The 19,080-nt window shown below is 43.2% G+C and overlaps 5 protein-coding genes and 1 pseudogene across 5 annotated transcripts; 2 read left to right on the top strand and 4 right to left on the bottom strand.

Annotated features, from left to right (window-relative positions):
- The first annotated feature begins 416 nt into the window (after window positions 1-416).
- LOC141839728 (chlorophyllide a oxygenase, chloroplastic-like) lies at window positions 417-4,002 on the top strand. The gene is made up of 9 exons (XM_074727546.1): window positions 417-575; window positions 894-1,136; window positions 1,312-1,416; window positions 1,502-1,777; window positions 1,856-2,003; window positions 2,476-2,660; window positions 2,737-2,849; window positions 2,963-3,257; window positions 3,449-4,002. The coding sequence occupies exons 1-9, from the start codon at window positions 492-494 to the stop codon at window positions 3,620-3,622; spliced, it is 1,623 nt and encodes a 540-aa protein (XP_074583647.1). The 5' UTR covers window positions 417-491; the 3' UTR covers window positions 3,623-4,002.
- LOC141839724 (subtilisin-like protease SBT3) lies at window positions 3,970-6,548 on the bottom strand. The gene has a single exon (XM_074727543.1). It carries the CDS (start codon window positions 6,546-6,548, stop codon window positions 4,242-4,244), a length of 2,307 nt encoding a protein of 768 aa, XP_074583644.1. The 3' UTR covers window positions 3,970-4,241.
- A 1,607-nt stretch (window positions 6,549-8,155) lies between these two features.
- Window positions 8,156-10,613, top strand: LOC141839730 (PI-PLC X domain-containing protein At5g67130-like). The gene is made up of 8 exons (XM_074727550.1): window positions 8,156-8,221; window positions 8,298-8,411; window positions 8,505-8,642; window positions 9,141-9,239; window positions 9,314-9,614; window positions 9,697-9,920; window positions 10,013-10,090; window positions 10,440-10,613. The coding sequence occupies exons 1-8, from the start codon at window positions 8,156-8,158 to the stop codon at window positions 10,611-10,613; spliced, it is 1,194 nt and encodes a 397-aa protein (XP_074583651.1).
- Window positions 10,614-12,650: 2,037 nt separating this feature from the next.
- LOC141839732 (uncharacterized) lies at window positions 12,651-13,455 on the bottom strand. The gene has a single exon (XM_074727551.1). The coding sequence runs from the start codon at window positions 13,435-13,437 to the stop codon at window positions 12,835-12,837; it is 603 nt and encodes a 200-aa protein (XP_074583652.1). The 5' UTR covers window positions 13,438-13,455; the 3' UTR covers window positions 12,651-12,834.
- Window positions 13,456-14,220: 765 nt separating this feature from the next.
- On the bottom strand, window positions 14,221-14,891 carry LOC141842229 (vacuolar iron transporter homolog 1-like; annotated as a pseudogene).
- A 2,906-nt stretch (window positions 14,892-17,797) lies between these two features.
- Window positions 17,798-18,292, bottom strand: LOC141837393 (uncharacterized). The gene has a single exon (XM_074724804.1). The coding sequence runs from the start codon at window positions 18,290-18,292 to the stop codon at window positions 17,798-17,800; it is 495 nt and encodes a 164-aa protein (XP_074580905.1).
- Window positions 18,293-19,080: the final 788 nt, after the last annotated feature.

Below are 19,080 nucleotides of genomic sequence, written 5' to 3' on the forward strand. Positions count from 1 at the left end.
TAAGGAGGTGAATCTTTTGATAATTTATAATTAAGAAGGTGTATTTTGATAAATTAAACAAAGGACTCGAAGTAAGCTTCTTGTCCACGGATCCATTTTAGCCACGTCACGTCGAATCCCACTTGCATGCACGTTTCAGACACTCCGCGCCTCACACTGAGCCACGTGAAAACTACGAGCGAGCGAAGCCCAAACCGAGATATCTCTGCCTACGTGGCAAGGTATTTGGATCCCCAGTGCGCCGAGCGCACGAGAGCTGGTGGATGGCTCGACCTCCACCTCAGCAGCTAAATTTCCAATCGAATCCACGTGTCAGTCCGCGGAAGGCCGACGGAGATTTCCCTCGCATCGCTCTCGCGGTCTGGGCCCTTATCCCACCCCTTCGGCCCGCCGACGATTCCCAGAGAAGGATCGCCGAATTGCGACGAGGAAAATCGAACTGATTTCTTTGGCCCCTCGCCGGAGGAAGGAAGCCCGCAGCAGCGTAGGGCATGACGACTGCCGCGGCGGCCGCGCTCTCGCTTCTCCCGGCCTCTCTTCGGTGGCCCCGGACGCCCTTCTCCAGCCCCAAGAAGGTAGCTGTGGTTCATCGGCTTTCGTTTCCCTTGCCGATTCCTGGTTTCTTCTTTTGTGGATGTTTGTCGAACTAAAAATTGCGCCTTGATTATGGCTTCTTGTAAAAGGATAACTAGGTTTCAAATAATTAGGTTTCAACGAGACAATGTGGGGCTTTTAGTTTGCGTTGTTTTGAAGTCTTCTTTTAGGGTTGATTTTAACTCAGAACCGGATCTCGTTAAATTTTGAGCAATTTCCTGACGATAAGCGACGGAGAGGATTCAACAAACAGTGGAAAGATCAATGTACTAAGTGGGCACTTTTGTGAACTTATGCAGGGCAGTGGTGACAGAAATGGGTTCAAGGTATTTGCTGTGTTTAGTGAAGGAGAAGGTAGCTTCGAGAAGAGGAGCACATGGAAAGCCATATTTGATGTCGAAGACCCTAGGCCTAGAGTTCCACATACCAAGGGGAAGTTCCTGGATGTGCATCAGGCTTTGCAAGTTGCCTTATTCGATATCCAGTATTGCGATTGGAGGGCTCGTCGAGATGTGCTAAGTATCATGCTTCTTCATGAGAAGGTACTGATGAATTTTCTTTTGCCTGAATTCTTCCATGTGTGCAGCGGCATACTGTTTGTTGTTGGTTTATGCAATGATTTGATTTGTGCTATAGTTATATTAGTACTTAGACCAGACTAATTTCAGGAATGAAGCTCTCGTGTTGTTGATTCACAATTGAAATGTAATCATCCAGGTTGTCGACGTCCTCAACCCGTTAGCTCGTGAGTTCAAGTCCATCAGCACCATGAAGACGCAACTAGCAGGGTTGCAGGAAGAGCTGGCACAGGCTCACAATGAGGTGAAGAAGTGTTTTCAAGTAAACTCCAGCGTATACACCTAAAGGTTTATTGCTCAACTGGCTAACTGGTCAATTAAATTTGCAGGTTCATATTTCAGAGGCAAGGGTAGCTGCAGCCTTGGATAAGCTGGCACACCTGGAGAAACTAGTGAATGAAAGGCTAATAGAGGACAAAAGTTCGACTAGCTCCAGCTCTGATCCTATTTCTCCGAGTACTTCTTCAACATATATACAGACTTCAGAGGCTAAACCACGCAAAAGAGGCCTAAATGTATCTGGTCCTGTCGAATCGTATCACCCCAACCTGAAAAACTTTTGGTATCCAGTGGCATTCTCAAGTGATCTAAAAGATGATACCATGGTAAATAAGAGTTTCTTCTATGTTAAGTTGCTACGGAAAGGAGTAAGCATCATAATCTTACTATAACCCTTTTTCTAGGTACCAATAGATTGCTTCGACGAACCATGGGTTATATTTAGGGGGAAAAATGGGGAACCAGGCTGTGTTCAGAATACATGCGCTCATAGAGCCTGTCCTCTTCATCTAGGAACAGTGAATGAAGGCCGTATTCAATGCCCTTATCACGGTAAGTTGTGATACAATAAAAAATTTTCATTTTTGGATTTGAATCTGTTTGTACATTGATAGATTCTTCAAGTATTTAATATGTACCGAATAGGAGATTTTAAAGCTCTACATACAGCTACAAAGCAGTATATCGTAGATGCATACTGAAATACACAATAGTTAAAATCCTCATTTACATGTTCACTACAAATATATGATTGAACAATCCCTGAAAGAGATGAAAAGTACTATGACTTGCTTTTAATCTGTATGGATCATTGTTTCATAGCTATCTTCAGATTTATAGTTGTGTTTTGATTGATGCTCGGAAAATCCAAATAAGTGATTAGAACACAAAGAACAGTTGAAGCAAAATTGCTTTGTTTTCTTATACTATTGTACAATGAAGATATTTAATTGCATGTATTGTCATATATGCACAAGCAAGAAAATATTTTTACAGGTGATGTTAATTGTTCTTGGATATTCAGGCTGGGAATACTCAACTGATGGGAAATGTGAAAAAATGCCATCCACCAAAATGCTCAATGTGCGAATTCGATCATTACCTTGTTTTGAACATGAAGGAATGATATGGATTTGGCCAGGTGAAGCAGCTCCCTCAGCTGCTATTCCTTCTTTGAAACCTCCACCCGGTTTTGAAATTCATGCCGAGGTACACTTTTGAATTCTAAGAGTGGATTGTGAAACATTTCGCCTAGCTGATCCTGTTTCTTTTGCTCATCAAACAGATTGTGATGGAGTTGCCAATTGAGCATGGGCTCCTTTTGGATAATCTCCTTGACCTAGCTCATGCACCATTTACGCACACCTCTACGTTTGCAAAGGGATGGAGTGTTCCAAGGTACTAGTTTTAAAATGACTTGCATGAGACTTTAATAGTGATATTTCTGGAATATCGTTCATCAAGATTGTGCATGTATCTTTGTGGACTGAATGATGTATGGAAATGAACAGCTTGGTGAAATTCCTCACGCCTGCTTCAGGCTTGGAGGGGTACTGGGATCCTTATCCTATCGACATGGAATTTCGGCCTCCCTGCATTGTCTTCTCAACGATTGGGATTGCAAAGCCTGGCAAACTGAAGGGGAAAACTACCAGACAATGCTCCACGCATCTACATCAACTTCACGTGTGTTTGCCTTCCTCTGGCCAAAAGACAAGATTGCTGTACAGAATGTCTCTGGATTTCGCTCCCTTCCTAAGAAACATCCCCTTCATGCACCTCTTGTGGAGGCACTTTGCTGAAAAGGTGAATCTTTCACTGCATTCATACAAACTACAGGACGTTTTGTTTTCCATTACACATCCATAAAACATATATCTGTATAAGTTTACTCAAATTTTCATAAAGATCTTATAATGAGACTGGTAGTTAATAGCATGATACTAGTTTTATTTTTTTAAGCAAGTTTTCTGATACTGTGTTGTTTCATGAGGCAGGTACTAAACGAGGACCTGCGCCTCGTGATTGGCCAACAAGAACGGATGCTGAATGGGGTTAATGTCTGGAACATGCCAGTCTCATACGACAAGCTTGGGTTAAGGTATCGTCAGTGGAGAGATGCACTCGAGAGAGGAGTCAAGCAGCTACCATTCGTCAAACAAAACACGTAGCTGCGATACACAGATTCTGTTTCTGGCAATATGCTAATACACCTTGCTCGCTGCCAATTAGTTTCACACGACGCAATAAAAAGTGTTGATGGAGATCGTTCAGCCATCATCTCTTTGGAGTTTAACAGCAAGGAGAACCATCACAGTGCCATGAGTAGATTTTACAGACGAAGGTGACCGAGGAGGATCTGATTATTTCTTGTAAAAATGAGTTGTGCATTAGTCACGTTTCAAGGCATGCAACAGTGTCTTGATTGTCTGTCCTTTTTTCTGTGTCTTGTTTCATTCTTCTTGATTATTTCTGTAGCATTCCAAAGACTTCTGCTTTCAATACTGAAATGTTTTCAGAAATAGTATCGGTATATATATACAAATTAAAACGTCGAGTATCTGGCAACGTCGAGTTTGAACAGTGACATTCCGTTGGGTGAATGTTTGTAGTGACATTCTATATTAGATTCAAACTGAGCTATTACACCATTCGCTGAGAAAGGACCAGAGCCCAACAGAAATCAAAGCAAAAAAGCACTAAATTTCATCACAATTCAACTTTATTTGTCAGACGTTGCATGGTTAGTGGAATTAAGAACCTGACACTCATTGGTTATGAACCATTTGATTACAGACCAGGACTAGAAGTCGTCGCCATTATTGGACTCCTCACTACGTATTTCCCCTTCTCCTCCACCCAACTCAGCGACCCATGCGACTCCACGCCAGCTTTCCTTCGACTCACCTTCTCCTCCAAGATCAAGGTGAAGCTTTGCTTCTCGTACCTCTCCGTGAACACCAATCTCTCTGGCACCACGCTTGTAGTAAACCCCTTGATCTGCACGATCTCCGCTCGGTACGTCGCTGTCGGATCGCCGACGTTGGTCACCCTCCGGCGGAACTGTCGGACCCCTGCGCCGCCGCCGCCGCCGGCAGATGTCGGGTTCGCGTCGAAGTAGGCGATGAAAGACGGGTAGTTGAGATCCAACGTCGCGTTTGAGCAATCTATCGAAGTAGATTTGGCGATGATTTTGATCTGAGGGATTGTGAAGTTCATGGCACAAAGGAGCTGGATGTAATCCTCTGTGTTGGCGTCGTAGATTAGGCCGGGTTCGAGGGCCCGGTTCGGGTCGAGATGGCCGGACCCCATCGCCAATGGGGTGGCCTGCTTGTAATGGTGTCCCATGTCCTTTATTGGAGCCCCTGTGTTGTCTAAATGGCTCGCCGTGGTCATTATGGCGGACCTGATCGCCGCCGGGCTCCACTCCGGCCGCGCCGCCTTGAGCAAGGCGCCGACGCCAGCGACATGGGGGCAGGCCATGGACGTACCGGAAATAATGTTGAACGGACTGTACAATTCGTGTCCATCAGCCACGCCGACCGACGAGTTCGTCGTCCACGCTGCGAGGATCAAGGAACCCGGCGCGACAATGTCGGGTTTCAGAACCGACGGGCAGCTCGCCGACGGTCCTCTGGAGCTGTACGTGGCGACGACCGGCGCCGGCTTGGTTCCGAGAACGGTTTGCTTGAACCGTAACATGGCTTTGGGTTCGGATCCGGTGTTGATGTAGTTTAAGATGGTGGAGCCGTCTTGTGGTCTAATGATGGCCGCGGGATATGTGAACTGGATGTAGAATTCAAGGAAGATGTCGCCGGAGATGAAGAGGCCGGCGTCAACTTTAGCGATTTGAAGATTTTGGACGGCGATGTCCAATTCGTCGACTTTGCAGATCACGATCTTGTGGCGGTTGTTCTTGAGCAATGTGATGTTCTCGCATTGATCGAGAAAGATCAGGTGAAGCTGCCTATTTATGGCGGCTGAGTTGCCGGGGTACAGCGATTGGCCTAGCACGACGGTGCCGTCGCCGAGGGTGACGGCAGCGGCGAACGTCCGATCGACGGTGCTGGCCGCCACGGTGGTGACCCACGGCGTGCCGTTGTGGAGCAGGCCATCGAAGGGCCCCTCGTTGCCCGCTGACGTGGAGACGAAGATTCCCTTGTCGACCGCCGCGAACGTCGCGATCGCGATGGGGTCTCGGTACAGCGGCAGGCCATCGAGCCCCAGGGAGAGAGAGATTACATCCACGCCATCGGCGATGGCTTTGTCGACGGCCGCGATGATATCCGACGTGGCCCCGCCGAAGCCGGACCACAGGGCCTTGTACATCGCCAGGCGCGCGCACGGCGCCACGCCGGTGGCCTCGCCGGCGCCGTATCCGAAGAAGGCCGCGCCTTCAGCTCGGCTCCCTCCCGCGGTGGACGACGTGTGGGTGCCGTGGCCATCGTCGTCGCGCGGGGTTGGGTCGGGGAGCGTCAAGTTGGGGTCACTGGCGAGAAGCCCCTTGGAGAAGCTCCGCGCTCCAACGAGCTTGCGGTTGCACGCCGAGGGACCGAAGCCGGGGCCTATCTCGCAAGCTCCACGCCACCGAGGGGGCACCGGCCCCAGGCCGTCGTCGCGGAAGCTGGCGCTCTCCGGCCACACGCCGGTGTCCACCAGACCGACGATTACGTCATCTCCGAACCGGGAGACAGGCCACAACCCTGCTCCCCCGGCGGTGAGACCGAGGAACGCGGGCGTGTGGGTGGTGTCCTTCTTCACCCAGGCGTCCACGTGGCAATCCAGGAAACCGCGCGACTGCTTGAGCCGCGCGAGCTGCGCCGAGGAGAGCCGCGCACTGAATCCGTGGACCGCGTGCTCGTACACGTACAGGATGCGCTCGCCCACCTCGGAGGACTCGACTCCCGGGACGGCGGCGGCGAGAGTGGCGAGGTACCAGCTCCGGCGATCGGAGAACGCGGCCGGCATGGCGGCGGAGTCCATGTGGACGATGTAAGTGGCGACGTCATCTGCAGATGCTGTCGTAATAGTAGAGACGATTACTAACGCACCGAGCAGCAACAGTAGCAGCGATAGTCGTCCACATGAATTCGCCATACGGTGAATTGGATTGCGCCAAAGTCACATTTATAGGGATCTAGCTAGTTGATTAAACTCAAATGCGAAGCTTAATTGGCTTGACATGTACGACGGCATTTACTTAGCAGTCAGCTAAGTAATGAAGGGAAGGAAGCAGTTGGATAATCGCCATCGTGGTTGCAGTACTGACAGGCAACGACCACGTAACATGCATGTTCGTTCTGATGGCTGAAAGGCCAACTAACGTATTGAAAAGATTCGAGGACGAATTAGAAGCGTCTTGGATGTAGTGCTACTTTGCCAACCTGTGCTAGTTTGGATTTTGTTTTGCTTATTAGATATTAATTATAATTCCAGCAACATGTTACATTTTATTTAAATTATTCGATTTATCTTGCTATATAGCACTTGGACCACTCACTCATTCAACCTAGCTCAAGGACCTTTGCTAACCTCATCCACTCCAGCCTGCATAATCCTCTCTCAAGGATCAATTTAAAATATGAAAAGTGCAACAGGAATATTATAGAATGGAATTATTAATTATCTTCACACTGTTGTCGAATTGATATATAAAAGAAACGTATGGTATTTGTGTTGCTTCTTTGGGACTATTAGACGACCATCATGAACAAGGGCCACAGTTTTGGACTGATCGATCTAATTGATCGATTATATTTCTATAAGAGGACCACCACCTTTATGAATTATGATAATTAATTAGTTTATGATACTATGAACATGGACCGTCACTTGGCTTCTATTCCAAAAGCAACAAAAGAAAACCAAAATCCTTGAATTTAGCTAATTTAGGCACACATTAATAGTCGAAATGGTAATTATTAATTATTTTTTAATCAATGAATAAAATTGAGACCTGTATATTATTATTATATGTTTATGGCCGTGCATGATTAAAGATAAGGAATCACTCAATTCAAAATGTGGTAATAGATACCGTTGGGAAACATACACTACACGTGTAACGCATTTTCTAATTGTAAAAGTTGGAAGAAGGTGAGCACAAAGGTCCAAACATTTTTAGGAGTTCATTATTAGCCCAACGAAAAGTCAAAGAGTGGAGCAATGATGATAAAGAGGACTTTTTCTTGGCTAGCAAGGGATTATAGATTTTTTTTATGGGCAAAAAACAAAAGAGGATTCTTTATTTTAATTATCATCAAAAGTTATTCTATTTTTTAAAAAATAATATCAAATTAAAAGAGATAGTTCATCCTATCTTGTTTTCCCAAAAATACTTTTATTTTAATATTGTTGAAGTGAAAAAATTACTGTCATTACTAATAGTAGAGTAAAATTATTTTAAGTTGGTCAAAATATTTTTTAATTAGGTTTTTCATAACGGAAAGTTACAAATCCATCCACGCGTCATGATTCGCCTGCTCCGGTCTCGGCGTCCTGTAACGACTCCTCGTCCCCGATCAGCAGGCTCGATCAAACCGCCGAGCTTGGACCGCTTCATGGGTACCCGTCGACCGCGGTCATCGTCGATATGAATCACAATCGATCAGAAACGATCGATGAAATTGAAGCCAAGGCTCCAAGGCCGAGTCAATCGCATTCGAATATCCCTCGCCGGCGAAGCACCAATCGAGAGGCCGGCTATGGATAGGAGACTCCTCTTCCTATTGCTCATCGTCGCTTCTCCTCTCGTATGCTCCGCGGCCAAGGTCACACCTCTCAAAGTCCTCTGTCTACGGGTTAGACCATCTTTTGACGCAGATCGATCGATCGATCGTTTCGCAGGTTGGAGCGCCATGCACGGCTGACAGCGACTGCGATGCCGGACTACGATGCAGCGGTTGCGACGGCGAGCAGGGCTCCTGCGTGCGCATCCGCCCGCACAATCCGAGATCCAAGGTTGGGCGGTCGGCATTTACCCTCCCCTGTTCGTTCGATTTGTGAGATTTGGGGAATTTCTAAATGGGAATCGGGATTGGGAATGTGTTACAGGGGAAGGATTTGCCGTTCAACGAGTACTCGTGGCTGACAACCCACAACTCCTTCTCTCGTCAGGGGGCGATCTCCGCCACCGGCGCCCGCCTTCTCACCTTCCCCAACCAGCAGGATAACATCACCTCCCAGCTCAATGTATGCAGTAGGCCCTCTCTCTCTCTCTCTCTCTCACACACACACACGTGTTTCTTTGCTCCTTTTGCTTTCGAGTTATTTTCCCGGCGAGGTTTCTACCTCATCGGCGGTGTCGGGCACCCAAATGGCGGTGAGTTTTGGTGCAGCTGGTCGCCTGAAACAGCCACTCTAGGGAGTTTCTTACAATGCGATCGGGCGGAGTCGATGTTATATGTATGCCGTACTCAAATGAGATCGAGTAGCAATTGAATATGATTATGACTTTACGCTCTTCCATGAGTTGCTTCGGGTTACGAACGGTCGACGTAAAAGGTGGGGAACGTATTTTTCTTCGAAGGGAAGGAAGAAGACAAAGCAGTATTTTTGCTGTGGAAGAAAAAATATTTATTATTGTTGCCATTTCTTAATTTTAAAAGGTAGCCAGATTGAAAGTCTGGAGTTATACCAATCATTTATATCGTACCTTACAAACATTTTTTCGTTTTGCTTATTTTGCAGAATGGTGCAAGGGGATTGATGCTGGATATGTATGATTATCAAAACGACGTCTGGCTTTGCCACTCCTTTGGAGGGCATTGTTACAACTTCACTGCATTTGTAAGCTGCATGCTCAAACAAGTTCTCCTTCACATGTCTCGACTAAACACTAACTTCGTATTGTTCTTGATCAGATACCTGCTGTCAGTGTCCTCAGAGAAATTCAGGTCTTCCTAGAAGCACATCCTTCAGAGGTGATAACAATATTCATTGAAGACTACGTCAGGTCCCCAAATGCTCTTAGCAGGGTGTTCAATGCTTCAGGTCTCATGAAGTATTGGTACCCAATGGATCAGATGCCCAGGAATGGTAGTTGGCCATTGCTAAGTACAATGATCAAACATAATCACCGTCTTCTGGTATTCACATCGGTAGCTTCCAAGGAAGCTTCTGAAGGCATTGCATTCGAGTGGAATTATGTGGTAGAAAATAAATGTAAGGACACTTAAACTTAGTACCGAACCTAGTGGCTTTATTTGTATTTTTGACTCACTGGATACAACCCCTTATGATGTAGATGGCGATGAAGGAATGAATTCAACCTCGTGCCCCAATCGAGCAGAATCATCACCCATGAACACCACATCCAAATCTCTTGTGCTGATGAATTATTTTCAAACAACCCCGATCAGCTATGTTGCTTGTACTAATAACCTCTCACCTCTAGTGAACATGCTTAAAAAATGCCACGATTTTTCTGCCAAGCGCTGGGCCAACTTCGTAGCTGTTGATTTCTATTTGGTTTGTATTATTTTTTTTCTACTTCAATTTCCACTTCACAGGATACTATCATGAGTGTGGTCTAGAATTGACTGGTGTCTTTCCTAATGCAGATGGGTGATGCTTCTCAAGCCGTAAATGTTGCAAATGGACACATGGTTTGTGGATGCGATAATGTGGCCTATTGCAGGGTGAGTTCAAGTGAATTTTTGGAACTTTGGTTGATGTCATAAGCTTCAAAGGGTTTTCATATATTTTTTTATACTGAACATATAAGAAAATCCTACTTAGTATCCCTCTTTTAAGAAGTTACTTAGGTCTCCTTAAAAAATTATATTTAGACAACATGATTATATTTGATCAAATATACATGAACAGTCCAAATTGTGATTCGAAGAACAAAATCAGAATAATACTTTTCATAATGTTTTTTTTTTTCAAAAACAAACTTATTAGGATTTTTTTCTTCAAGTTTTTCCTCATATAACAAAAATCATTTATAATCTGATGGCATTGTGACTTTTTTTTATGGCTTTACAGGCTAATGCTAGCTTCGGCACTTGCGATATGCCACCGCCACCTCCACCACCGGCATCGACTTCATCACGGACCCCATATTACTCGTCCGGTGACTCAACTACGCTTGGATTCAACAGACTTTCACAGGTCATAGCAATCACTGCACTCTTGCTTCTCCAGTTCATAACATTCTGAGCATCGTGCAGTATTGTCGAGGTGCTTCATTATTTCATCCGTTGCCAATTATTTTATATATAAACTGTTTTATTATTATTTTGCTTTCTTCTGGCGGCTTGCTCTCGAGTAAGCTCTCTCGGGCAAAGGTCTTCTCCAACAGAAAAAAAAAGAAGGCTTATAAATTATTTATTGTCGAAAGGTATGGTGCCCTGCAATTAAGAATCAATTTTATGGCAAACATAACAAGTGCATTATATCATTTTAAAAAACAACATTTAGGTACCACCATCGATAATGATATCATACCACTATATGAAAAATGTAACATGAAACCTGACACACCGAGAACACAATTCCATATCCATAGTTATACAATTTTTCTGCTAACCTAGCACATCTCCCAGTAGTTATACTGCCCAACCCATCTCAAATGATTGACAGAACAAAATGCATCAACCTCACCACACTGGAAACCAATAGCTCCATTATAGACAGGCACAATGTTGAGCTCAAGGCTAAAGAAAGGGTTAAAAACCCAAATCATATCCCATAGTACTAATAAAGCTGCAATGATAAACCTGCGTATCTGATAACTCTGGTCTGCGATATCACAAATGAATTACAGAGTTCACTAAGTGTGTTTAAATACCTATCAAACTCAGTCATAGCGATATGCGACTCGTCTCCAGATCTACCAATCTTGTAATTAATCTATTTGTTCGTTTCCGTTCTGTTGTAACTGGTAACCATTCTGGCCAGCACGAGCAGCAGTATAGGACACGCTGGCAGGATGCCAAGAGCCAATGCAGGCAACTGCGAAAACCCCTTGTTCTTGAAAACCCATTAAATTAAATGAATAAATTTGAATGTTTAAGTCATTAATGTTCATAAGAAAAATTATGAATTATTTATGAACAAAGTTGATAAATAAAATTTATATTCATGAATAAAATTTATAAATTATATTCATCAATAAAATTTTCATCAATATAATAAATAAATAAATAAATTTTTAAAATAAATAAATAAATTTATATTATCAAACTTAATACTCAATTAAACATGGTTAAAATTATAAAATTTTAAAATATTTGAACAAGTTTATCTAAAAGTCCGATAATTCCTTGAGTTTTTAAAAAATAAATTAAGTCAAATTTAAATAATTATTTCAAAGATTTTTTTTCATTTTAGATTCAATTTATTTTGACTTAATTATTTTATTAAATAAATTTGAATACTACAGCTCGACTTACTTGGCTAAACCCTATCCAACATATGAAATCAGTAAACCCCAGTAAGATCTGGCACTGCGAAGGGACAACGATGCAATGCCGAGTAAAGGTTCAGAAGGACATAGAAAAACAAATTAAAAAAAAACTAGTCTGAAGTTGAACCCTTGTTGAGCTATGGTTACTGCGCCGGAGCCGCAGCAGCAGCCTCAAGGCTTCGCTACCTCAGCCTAAAAAGTAACGAGCATTTATATCTCATGACGAAAATGCCCTTTGCTGTTGGATCAATTAATCGGAAGTCTCGAAATGTGCTTGGGTTCCAGAAAGTGAACTTTCTTTTTGCCTAAAGCCCAATTGTAAAAAATCTTTCTTAAATACCGCTTAAATCCACCAAAACCATTCACCCCGTTTAAAACGTTCACGTGGCCTTTAAAGTCATAAAAATCCTTTTAAAATCACAATTTTGAATTTTTTTAAATCCTAAAATAATTTTTTACAGCTCTTGAATATTAAATATGTTGTATTTCAAACATGAAAAATTAAGTTTAGGATTTTGTATTATTCTAAAATCACTAATATTTTTAAAAAAATTAAAATCATAAAAATCGTTATATTTAAAAAAAAACTCCCATATTTTACTGTTCCATGTTACAGCATCGATATTTTATTGTTCCATGTTACAGCATCAATATTTTATTGTTCGATGAACACAAACTCTCGTATTAAGCCTCAAATTTGCTGAGATTCTCACCATTGCAGTGCTAAATTTGGTTCATCATCAGTGCTAATTCTCATCGATTTCAACCAGAAAGGATTTGTTTTTCACAGATAAAACAAAATCAAACCCCACATTATAATTTTTTTTTCTGATGCTTATAGAGACAAAAGAAAGAACTCATTGCAATAAATCTGACAGCGGTTCATGAAAATCTCCATTTGATGATCACACACTACATCAGTCTACCAAATCCTAAGCAAACATACTAACCTCGCCATGACTGGATCCGAATCTAGAAGCAGAGCAGCACAACAGAGGCGGAGACCATGAACCCGAAGGTGCACATGAGGAAGCCGAAGTGCAGCGCCCAACTCCTCTTGAACTTGCCAAGGTAGCTTTCCGGCGGCTCCTGGTAGTGGATCTCGAAATCCGCCGGCAGGAGCCGCGGGGGAACGCCTCCGGCGGATGCAGAGGAGGCGGCAAATCGCAGCTTGATGAGCTTGAGGCGGTCGGTGGCGAGCGCGAGGGTGAGTTTGTGGCAGCGCCGCTGGTACTTGAACCCGTTGATGCATCGGAGGATCTGCGCGACGGCGACGTAGAAGGCGAGGTGGCCAAGGGAGAGGAGGACGATGGGGGCCCAGCAGTGACGGCACTGGAGGCGTTCGGGCGGAGACCCCAGCTGCGCCGCCAGGACCACGGCGAGGAAGAGGAAGAAGAGCTGGAAGAGGCGCCACAGCTCCTTCTTCTGCGCGTCCACGTCGCGCTTCTTCTCTAGGATTTTCTCGAAGTGGAGCTGGATGATGGTGTTCAGCGCCTGGATCGAGGCTTCTCTCCCCATCCCCGCCTCCGCCACGTCGCCGTCGCCGCCGTACCCCATCGCCGTCTCGGCCGCCATCCTCTTCTGCCCTCGAGATCGGAGATCGAGGCTCGGAGACAAGCGAAAGGCGTTCAAAGTAATTGTACGCGACTGCGTACGTTGCACCGCCAGAATATTATAAAGAAATAAAAGGGAAACTAAGGCCGTTTGATAAGGGATGCCGACTTTGGGAGTTGCTTGATTGATCATGCGGTGGAGCAGAAAGGAAGCAGGTTTGGGAGATGTGAAAAGGATGACCGTTGGATGGAGATCGAAGGGGCAGGGTAGTGATCTGATCTTAATGAAGCCGGCGAGTTGTTGAAAGCGACGGGCAAACGGTGCGAATGGGATGGAAGGCAGGCACGTGACAGCGGTCCAGAGAAGCTGTCTCATTTGGCTCGTTGTGCTCGTGCCAGTATCCGGTCGATGCCACCGGTTGATTAAAATGAATTTTAATCAGTTTTCTTTTTAATAAAAATTTATTCATTTTTTGCTAATTAAAAGTAAATAAATTATTTTTTATTTTATTTTTAATTAACTGCACCTCAATTAGGCAAGAAAATGTTGTAATTAAATTCTTAAACCAATACAAGTGTGTGATTTTATTCACATTGTTTACTTTTATTAATTTGTAATAAAAATTTTTTCTACCTCTACTTAATACAATTGTCTAACACGAAAAATATTATCATGCAGTCTCATTATAATAAAAATGACTTATTTCTTAAATTGGGAAAATACTTATAATTTTACTAAATCTTTCAGTTTTCTTAAATTGGTAAAATACTTATAATTTGACTACCTGATCATGACGCTACGTGCTCAAAGTGGCATGCCGCCGATGAACCTCATCAGCCCAAACGTCACGGCCATGGCCGCCCACCCGCCCGCCACAACCCTCGTGCACGACCTAGCCACCGGCGCCAACGTCCAAGCGCCGCCCCGCGCCGCCGAACCCCACCAGCGCTGCGGTTGCCGCCGCCGCAACCACGCCCAGCCGAACCCTGTAGTTCCCAGATGAACCCTGCCGCCAGCAGCGGCACCAACGCCCCCACCGAGAACGCCAGAGCCGACGCCGCTGCAGCCTGCAAAGGGCTCGGCAGCTTCGCCGGCCGGACGGCCCGTACCTCCTCATCCTCTCCTGCCGCCGCCCTCTGCTTCTCCGATCCCTCCTCTTCTGCGCCGCCACCTCGATGTCCACACCTGCGACGGTACACCGACACGAACTCCCCGATGGCCATGCTGCACGGGCCGGCCACCATCCCCGTGAACCCCGAAAGCACCATCGCCTTCGCGTCGTCCTTCACCGCGCCGACGCCCATCATCAGCGACGCGGTCGAGACGAGCCCGTCGTTGGCGCCCAGCACCGCCGCACGAAGGCACTGCGCTCGCTGGGACAAGTCTTCCACATTATCCTCCATTGCGTCAGCCACCACCCTTTCAGCTTCAAAACCTCCGAGCGAAAGCTTCACGTCGCCATTGACAGCAGCCATATGAGTCAAAGCAGAGCAGAGAAGGCAGCATGTGCTCTTTTATAGCGATCCACGATCGCCATTGACGTGGCCATCGTCCTTGGTGGTGGCGCCACTAAATAAAATAAACTGGCAGAGGATTGCTGAATAGATGTGCATCTCCATGCTCGTTTAATGCAGATCATACCCTAGCTAGCTACCCTAATGGAGCCCTGAACAACATCAGTGCTTAATTTTCTATCTTGATCTCTGGTGTCCAATTAGTTCTTATCACGAATCCCTTTGTTCTGGACTGAGAGGACTCTCATTGGCAACTACTACTTGAATCTCACTTTTGAAATTAAATGATTATTTTTGACCTCGGTCGGGTACTCAAAATTAATAATTAAATAAGAAAAAGAAAGAAAAGATGTGAGTATTTAGACGTCTAGGTGCATGTACCTTGCTTTGGGGGTGTTAGATAAACGCAACTTTTCTCTGTGGCTCACCATGATCGATATCATGATGAAGATGATTGAGAATTATTTTGTTTAATTAGTCTCTTCGAGTGGGAAGACAACATGAATATAATAGCTAAGGCTAATTGCATTTGAGTATAATATAGCTAATTAATTAGGCATTTGAAGTGAATTACTAGCTATAGCTCACTATATAATTAATCTATTCTAAAGGCTAATTAGTCATACGGGTTAATGAGTAAAGAGAAGAAATCCCAATTATTTTCTAATAAAAACACTAAAGAAAAATTACCTTTAGAAGAGAATGGAATGAATAATGGAGCAAAAAAAAAATAAAATAAAATAAAAACACACTTTGAATATAAAAAAATAAAAGATACGGGATGAAATTAAACATAAGTTTAGGTCATTTACCTAACTTCATCACAATTACATGGAGAGAAATTAAGATGATAATCAAGAGAAATTTTAAACTTTTAGATAGTTTTTATTAGTAGCATCATTGATGATGTCAATTAACTACCTAATTCCATCATGATTAAGTATTGTCTTATGATACTCTTAAACCAAGTAGCTAGCACCATATACGATTAAGTATCATCGATCATGATCGTGTGTTTTTGAAGTTAATTTCCATTTATCTGATAATAAAGCAATTTAATGGAGACACAATTCCTTAGTGATCTGTGTTTTTTTTTATTATCCATGAGGATCAATCTTTCACATTGCCGTTAAACACCTTGATGCGGCTATATATGGTGGCTTATATCAAATATACTCGTTTGAGCAAGAGTTGGGAGTTTACATACAGGAAAGGTTGGAGGGAAAAAAAGGGAGTTTACGATAAGAAAAAAAGACTAGCTACATGATTTATACAATTTTTTCTAAACTTTGGGAAAAAAAAACAAAGAGAAAACATTACTGATCACCCATAAATCCGTCAAAATTGACCGAATCAGCAAGGAGCAATCAAAAATTGACCTTCCCACCATGCTGCTGCCATTCGCCAAGCCATTGGCTGAGACCAAGAGATTGAACGAGAGAAAAAATAACTGACAAGAAAGATAATCCTTCTGTCGATCGAAGCAGCTCACTAAGCGGTCACCGTTCATGCCATTTAGTGAGGGAAGGCGGGCAGAGAGGAGGACCTTGCGAAGAAAGAAACTAACAGAAGAAATCAAAAGAAATTGCAGCGAGATGTTATGAGGAAGAGGGCTGCTGCTGGAGTCCATCCTATTCCATTCCATTCCATGGTTCCAGATCAAGAAACAGTGTCTCGAATGCGTCACGCATCATGATTCATGATCCATGCATGATGCAATCGAGGGAAGTAGGTAGGTAAGGAGATTTTATCAATGCGATTGCAGCAAAAGACGAAGACGAAGAAGGCCAGAGAAGACATGGCCTGAGAGAATCCTGTGCCCTGCGAAGACTGGTAGATCTCCTAGTCTTTTTTTTTTTTCCTTTAGAATAATTTTAAAAAATTGCTCTGCAATAGCTATTTCTTTTTTTATAAATACGATACCAAAATTAAAGGTCAAATAACTAAAAAATTTTAAATAAAAAAAACCTTGCTAAGAGCCTAGGAGTGGTATATCGTATTAAAAAATTTAATATTTGAAAAATATATACTGATACCTATCATATTGAAATTTTAGTATATCGGTATACTGAATTTTCGATATAATTAAATTCTATATGGATCATATCAAAATTATTTGATATTTTAATATTTTCAATATATCAAAATACGAATATATATATATATATATATATATATATATATATATATATATATATATATATATATATATATATATATATATATATATATATAATTGCATTGATGTTGGATTTTAAAAATTAACATGAATGTGATGTTGGATTATTTCAAAATTCGACACTATTGAATCAAAAAATAAATAATTTATAAAAAAAATTATTCAATATTTTAATATATATCAAAATATCGAAAAGTAGTAAATATATCATTTCAAAATTTTCTATATATCGAAGTTTTTGACATGAATAATATATATCGATATGGTATGGTATGTATGGTATATTGAAATTTTTGAGGAGTCTTTTGAGGAGTATTTTGATAATAAATAAAAAAATATTAATTATTATATAATAAAGATTAAATTCTAATTTAAAATTTAATTTTCAAAAAATATTTTCTTTTTTACATTATTTATTTCTTCATTGCATCAGTTAGTGGGTAACTCAACTTAAGCTCAAAGATTATTAGATTTCTTAAGTGACTAAACTAATCGTAGGATAAGATATATATATTACGGTATTTTTAACACCAACACATTGATTGGTCTATATGCTGAAGCTAGCAATTGCATTAATCACATCAACAACTCATCTTCATAACCACAAATTAACTGAGAAAGACCTAAAAATTGTTCAGAGATTATTAGTTTACAGCATATACTGTAACTTCTTAGTTTATGATTCTATCTATAGCTCCATGCTGCCAAAGTCGCCGGCAGGGCTCAAGGGTGGAAAGGAACACCAGCTCGAATACAGAGATGGAGACATCAGACCTTGCAGGAATCCTGTGGGAGACTGATCGTCCGGAGCAATGATCTCAGAATAATCGGCGCCACCCGACATCGCCGGAGCTGCCAACTCGAGCTGAGGCAGCGGCGGCGGAGCAGTGTCCCTCACCCGAAGATGGCGCGGTGGTGGGGCCGCCGAATGGGTTGCCCCCGTCAGCTGCTGGACAAGCTCACGGAATCCCCGGGGATCCACCCGGTACACCTTTGGCGCCGGCGATTGGTCGGGCTTCTTGTGCGGTGCCTTCCAGGGCGGCCTCTGCACGGAGCGGAGCGCCGCGTGGTAGGGAGGCTGCGGCGACGGCCTCTGTCTCTTGTCGGAGTTTTGGTCCATCTGTGGATGAGCTTCGAAATTGGAAATGGAAGGATGGTGCAGCGGCATTATATAACTAGCCATCTTTCGTATGTTAGAGAAAAGGATGGCACGAGCAGAAAAAAGAGAAAAGGATGGCACGAGCACGGTGGTTGACCGTAGAACAAGGACGCGTCGGCTCGTTTGACCAACGCGTGGAATTGGTGGTCAACTCAAACGAAGGCGGCTACGCTGAACACTCGAGGACTCGAGTGCATGGATTGGATTCTGTTCTGGCTGCCCGCGTAACATTTAAAAAAATAATAATAAATCATAGTCAGTCTCATGGAGTCAATCCCTGAAGTGGCTGGTCTAATCCCATGGAAGTTTTCCCACCGACCATCAGGGTAAATCGGGAAACGTATATGGCGACCAATCCAGATGTCCAACATCCTTTGATTGCGTTTCTCATTTAGAAGAAAATTCTTACAAATACGCCGTAGCTGGGGATCGAACCGTGGGTCCCTGAGTCACAACCCGAATGTACTACCGTTGTACCATTGCCCCGAGGACCTAAGACAAATAAATGTGCAAGGTGAAGACGTAAGACAAATAAATGAAACTATGGGCCAGTTTGTTTTATTCACATTAGAATTGCTATCTTTCGAGTTGATTTAGACCAGAGGTGTTGAAAAAAATATCGTCAAAATCAACAGTTTCTTATTTCGGGGACGAGTGACTTAAATATAAAAGATTTTTTTAATTAAATACCAGAAATTATTGTCCGACTTTTGGCAGACGGAAAGATTAGCGAGCAACCATCAAAACCGTAGCACAAAGGCTGTCAAATAACATTCAATTTGAGCTCTCGAGGCTTTCTCGATTAGGTATCC

This window comes from Curcuma longa, chromosome 11, assembly GCF_044706935.1.
Source record: "Curcuma longa cultivar G26 ecotype Majalengka, Jawa Barat chromosome 11, ITB_CL_G26_1.1, whole genome shotgun sequence".
Classification (NCBI taxonomy): domain Eukaryota; kingdom Viridiplantae; phylum Streptophyta; class Magnoliopsida; order Zingiberales; family Zingiberaceae; genus Curcuma; species Curcuma longa.